Below are 4,764 nucleotides of genomic sequence, written 5' to 3'. Positions count from 1 at the left end.
GTTGACCAGGATGGTCTCGATCTCTTGACCTCGTGATCCACCCGCCTCGGCCTCCCAAAGTGCTGGGATTACAGGCTTGAGCCACCGCGCCCGGCTGGGAGGATTTCTTGAGCCTGGAGATCAAGGTTGAGTGAGCCAAGATCATGCTGGGTACCAGTGCACTCCAGTCTGGGTGACAGGATGAGGCTATCAGAGTGGGACTCTGTCTCAAATAATAAATAAATAAATACATTGAGGCTGGGTGTGATGGCTCATTTTAATCCCCCTGCACTTTGGGAGACCCAAGATAGGAAGATCACTGAGCCCAGGAGTTCGAGACTGGCTGGGCAATATAGCAAGACCTGGTCTCTACAAATAAAAGAGAGAGAGGGGGAAATACATTGGTCTTACGTTAATAACTTTGAGACATCTGTGCTTTTTTACATTGTTATTGAGGTATAACTATCTACAGTAAAATACCCTAATTTTGAGTGTACAGCTTGATGAATGTTATCAGTGTTTACACCTATGTAACTACTATCCAGATCAAAATGTAAAATATTTCCAACATCCCAGAAGACTCCTTTGCACACCTCCCCAATCAGGCTTGATCCATTGCCTGTTTTTGAGATGCATAAGGTGAAGTAATATTCATAAGGTGAAGTCTTTTGTGTCTGGCTGCTTTGCTCAACATTTTGTCTGTTACCTTCATTGAAGTTGTTACGTGTGATTGCTTACTTTTTAAAAAGTTTAAATGTCTGCACTTCAGTTGGTTTTTGGAATCTTTTTTCAAAAACAAAGGTAATCCTCACCCTCACACAAGTGCAGTCTATTTATCTTCAACAATTGGAAATCACTGTAAAGTATTCACGTATCTTAGTCTACATTATACCTTGTGATTATGTCTGATGTCTAATTATATTCATTAATAAGACCATTTTCCCCTTTTTTATTATACAAGTTGAGGTGGGAAGTGTGTTGAGGGCACTTTAGATATGTGGTAGCCAAGTTTTTACATGAGGTTAATCTTATTCCTTGTCTTTATTAGTTATGCAGATGGGGTTAAAAGATAACTTTGCTGATGTCCAGGTCTCTGTAGTTGATTGCCCTGATTTGACTAAGGAACCCTTTACCTTTCCTGTAAAAGGTAAGCAATTTTTGCAATTAGCTTTTGTTTTTTAGTTGTAATCCTTTTTTGAAACTAGAATTATTTTTAAGGACATCTTAAATTATCTACAAATAAAGGATATTGTCACTCACAATATTTAGGCTAAATTGTGCTAAATTTCTGGGCTTACTCTTCTGATATTGATTAAATTTCATTTCATACTCTTATGGAAAAAGATTGTGTTTTATGCCCTTATATAACCTTCACAGAATATAGGATACGTATCCAACAAGTTAAAATTCTTTATATCACATGAGAGTTTTGCTTTTAATTGCTCAGACTATTATGGAAACTGATTTTAATTTTTATGATTTTATTTTTTCAGGACCAGAAGGGATCCTAAAAGCCTTGTATTTGAATAATCTTTTAAAACTAACCCTTCAACAAATTTGCCAAGTGAGCGTCCACTGTTTGAAGTGAGAAGGAAGGGAAATTAGTATTAGTAGAATAAAATAATTTGTCAGTGTGATAGATAATTATTTAATGTTTTAGTTTTTACAATAACACTGCAAGATGAGTAGTAACCATGGTTTGCAGATGAGAAAACTGAAGCTTAGAGAGGCTAGGTAAGCTCAGTGTACATCATAATCAGGATTCAAATGCAAGTCTGTCTGTTTCCAAAGTCTAACCTTCTCCCATTATACCCTACTATGATGAGGAATTTGAGGATAAATACTCAAAGTGTTCTTTTTATTATTCAATTGATATATTTGCTAAAAAGGAGTTTACAGGCCGGGCGCGGTGGCTCAAGCCTGTAATCCCAGCACTTTGGGAGGCCGAGGCGGGTGGATCACGAGGTCAAGAGATCGAGACCATCCTGGTCAACATGGTGAAACCCCGTCTCTACTAAAAATACAAAAAATTAGCTGGGCATGGTGGTGCGTGCCTGTAATCCCAGCTACTCAGGAGGCTGAGGTAGGAGAATTGCCCGAACCCAGGAGGTGGAGGTTGCGGTGAGCCGAGATCGCGCCATTGCACTCCAGCCTGGGTAACATGAGTGAAACTCTGTCTCAAAAAAAAAAGGAGTTTACATAGAAATTCTGGCCTCTAGTTCTGTCTTAACATATCTGACTTTGAGATACATGGGGAGATTTGAATTGAATGTTCTTTGGAGGTCTTTCCAGCATAAACAATCTTTGATTTTAAGTAGAGCTGTAAATTCTAGAAGGCTTGTGTACCATATGGCAATTTCTTTTAACTTCTTGAAAGCATTTAGCATAATACATTTTTAAAGTTTTTTTTAAATATGAGAGTAATAATATTTCCCCTGCTAATTAAGTAATTAATTAAAATTAAATCAAGGTCAGGAAACAGAAAAATACAAGAAAGAAGAAAAAAAATTATTAATCTTTTTTCTTTTTTTTTTTTTAGTCTTGCTGTGTCACCCAGGCTGGATTGTGGAGTACAGTGGCATGATCTTGGCTCACTGCAACCTCTGCCTCCTGGGTTTAAGCGATTCTCATACATCAGCCTCCCAAGTAGCTGGGATTACAGGCGTGCACCATGATGGCTGGCTAATTTTTGTATTTTTAGTAGAGAGGGTGTTTCATCATGTTGGTCAGGCTCAACTCCCAACCTCAAGTGATCCACCCGCCTCAGCCTCCCAAAGTGCTGTGATGACAAGTGTGAGCTACCACACCTGGCCAAAATTGTTAGTTTTAATTCTGTCATGCAGAGTTATACTTTGAAAAAGTGTTTTCCGGTCAATAACTTGTGAGTCTTTAAGTTGCAATACTAGAAGGCAGATATGTATCTAATATGTGTATGTATGATCTTTCATAAACGTAGTTAGGCGTTCAAGACCAGCCTGGCCAACATGGTAAAACCCCATCTCTACTTTAAAAAAAAATTAGCTGGGTGTGGTGGTGCGTTCGACATTTTCTACATGAACTGGTCTGGCTAGGAGCACCAATGACCTTAAAATGTTTTACTAGCATTATTTCACCTCTCTGTATACTTCATACTGTTTGGCAATTGCTGCCTGACTTTCTCCCCTAGGTTCTATCTCCTCTATCCTTGTTTCACCTCTTCTTCCTTGGTACCTTTCCTTCCTCCTTTCTTCCATATTTTTCTTGATTGCTTTTTCTTTCTAATAGGCTTTTAAATGTTGATGCTTTCCAGAATTATTTCCTTAGCCTTTTCTTATTTTTGATAATATATCTGTTGTTTTTTTTTTTTTAATTTACTTTTTTGGTTTTAATTACTACCTGAATACAACTTTGAAATTTGTGCGTCTCACCTAGATCTCTCTGGGTTATTTTGTTTCATTTTGTTTTCTGAGACAGAGTCACTCTGTTGTCCAGGCTGGAGTGCAGTGGCGTGATCTTGGCTCACTGCAGTGTCCGCCCCCACCCAAGTTCGAGAGATCCTCCTGCCTCAGCCTCCTGAGTAGCTGGGATTACAGGCGTGCACCATGTCACCTGGCTAATTTTTGCATTTTTAGTAGAGGCTGAGTTTCATCATGTTGGCCAGGCTGGTCTTGAACTCCTGACTTTAGGCGATCTACCTGCCTCAGCCTCCCAAAGTGCTGGGATTACAGGCATGAGCCACCACGCCCAGCTTGTTTTGTTTTTTAAGACGATCTCACTCTGTTGCCCAGGCTGGAGTGCAGTGGTGTGATTTCACCCTCAGCCCACCACCTCCACCTCCCAGGTTTAAGCAGTTCTTCTGCCTCAGCCCCCCAGGTAGCTAGAACTACAGGTGCACGCCACCACACCCAGCTAATTTTTGTGTTCTTGGGAGAGACTGGGTTTCGCCATGTTGGCCAGGCTCGTCTCAAACTCCTGACCTCAAGTGATACTCCCGCCTCAGCCTCCGAAAGTGCTTGGATTACAAGTCTGAGCCACTGCACCTGGCCTAAGAATTTACATTCTGTCAGAGCAAAATATTTTAAATTAAAAAACAAAAAACAATTTAACCAAAAAAAAATACATTTTTTTAAAGAAATAAGGCATTAAAGACATTCTGCAAACCTCACCCAATCCAAACTTTTGGCCCCAGTTCTAACCCTTGCCCTTGCCTTGTATTGCTTTTATGCCACCAACTATATAAGCCATGCTTGGTTATGATGATATTAGAGACACAGGTAGTTAAAATAGGACAGGGGTTCTAGCTACTTATATTTTCCAGTCCCTGAATATTGGGAAAACTCTACGAGAATGGAGAAGTTACGTACTGTTAATAAATTAAATTCATGTCTTCTCACATTTTATTATTAAATTAGATGTTTGCCAATTTTTTAGATGGCTTGTGTTTTTTTCTTTTTTAAGGCATCTGTGGGAAAACTAGAATTGCAGAAGTAGGAGGTGTGCCTTACTTATTGCCTCTTGTAAACCAAAAAAAAGTAAGTACTTTTACTCTGCATGTTCGCTTGAAGATTGTAGAAGTTGGATTGATTACCCTGTTTATTATTAGAGGACCTGTTGCTTAATTGGCAAGGAAGTGCTAATGGACCAGTAATAAAAGATAAACCAGGGACTTGGTCAGGTTATGATTTAAATAATATTTTTTCCTCTTCTACAGGTTTATGATCTGAATAAAATTGCAAAAGAAATCAAGCTACCTGGAGCTTTTATTCTTGGAGCAGGAGCAGGTCCATTTCAAACTCTCGGGTTCAA

At 39.1% G+C, this 4,764-nt stretch overlaps 1 protein-coding gene across 1 annotated transcript in view; it reads left to right on the top strand.

Annotated features, from left to right (window-relative positions):
• The window catches only part of CUNH11orf54 (chromosome unknown C11orf54 homolog), a 20,104-nt gene that overhangs the window by 5,472 nt on the left and 9,868 nt on the right, over window positions 1–4,764 (top strand). Inside the window, exons 3-5 of the mRNA XM_017498421.2 lie at window positions 1,028–1,126; window positions 4,417–4,490; window positions 4,670–4,764. Of these exons, the coding sequence (XP_017353910.1) occupies window positions 1,028–1,126; window positions 4,417–4,490; window positions 4,670–4,764 (268 nt within the window). The remainder of the gene's footprint in view (window positions 1–1,027; window positions 1,127–4,416; window positions 4,491–4,669) is intronic.

Source organism: Cebus imitator, unplaced genomic scaffold (genome assembly GCF_001604975.1).
Source record: "Cebus imitator isolate Cc_AM_T3 unplaced genomic scaffold, Cebus_imitator-1.0 Scaffold241, whole genome shotgun sequence".
Lineage (NCBI taxonomy): Eukaryota > Metazoa > Chordata > Mammalia > Primates > Cebidae > Cebus > Cebus imitator.
This window is presented reverse-complemented; position numbering and strand designations above follow the sequence as displayed.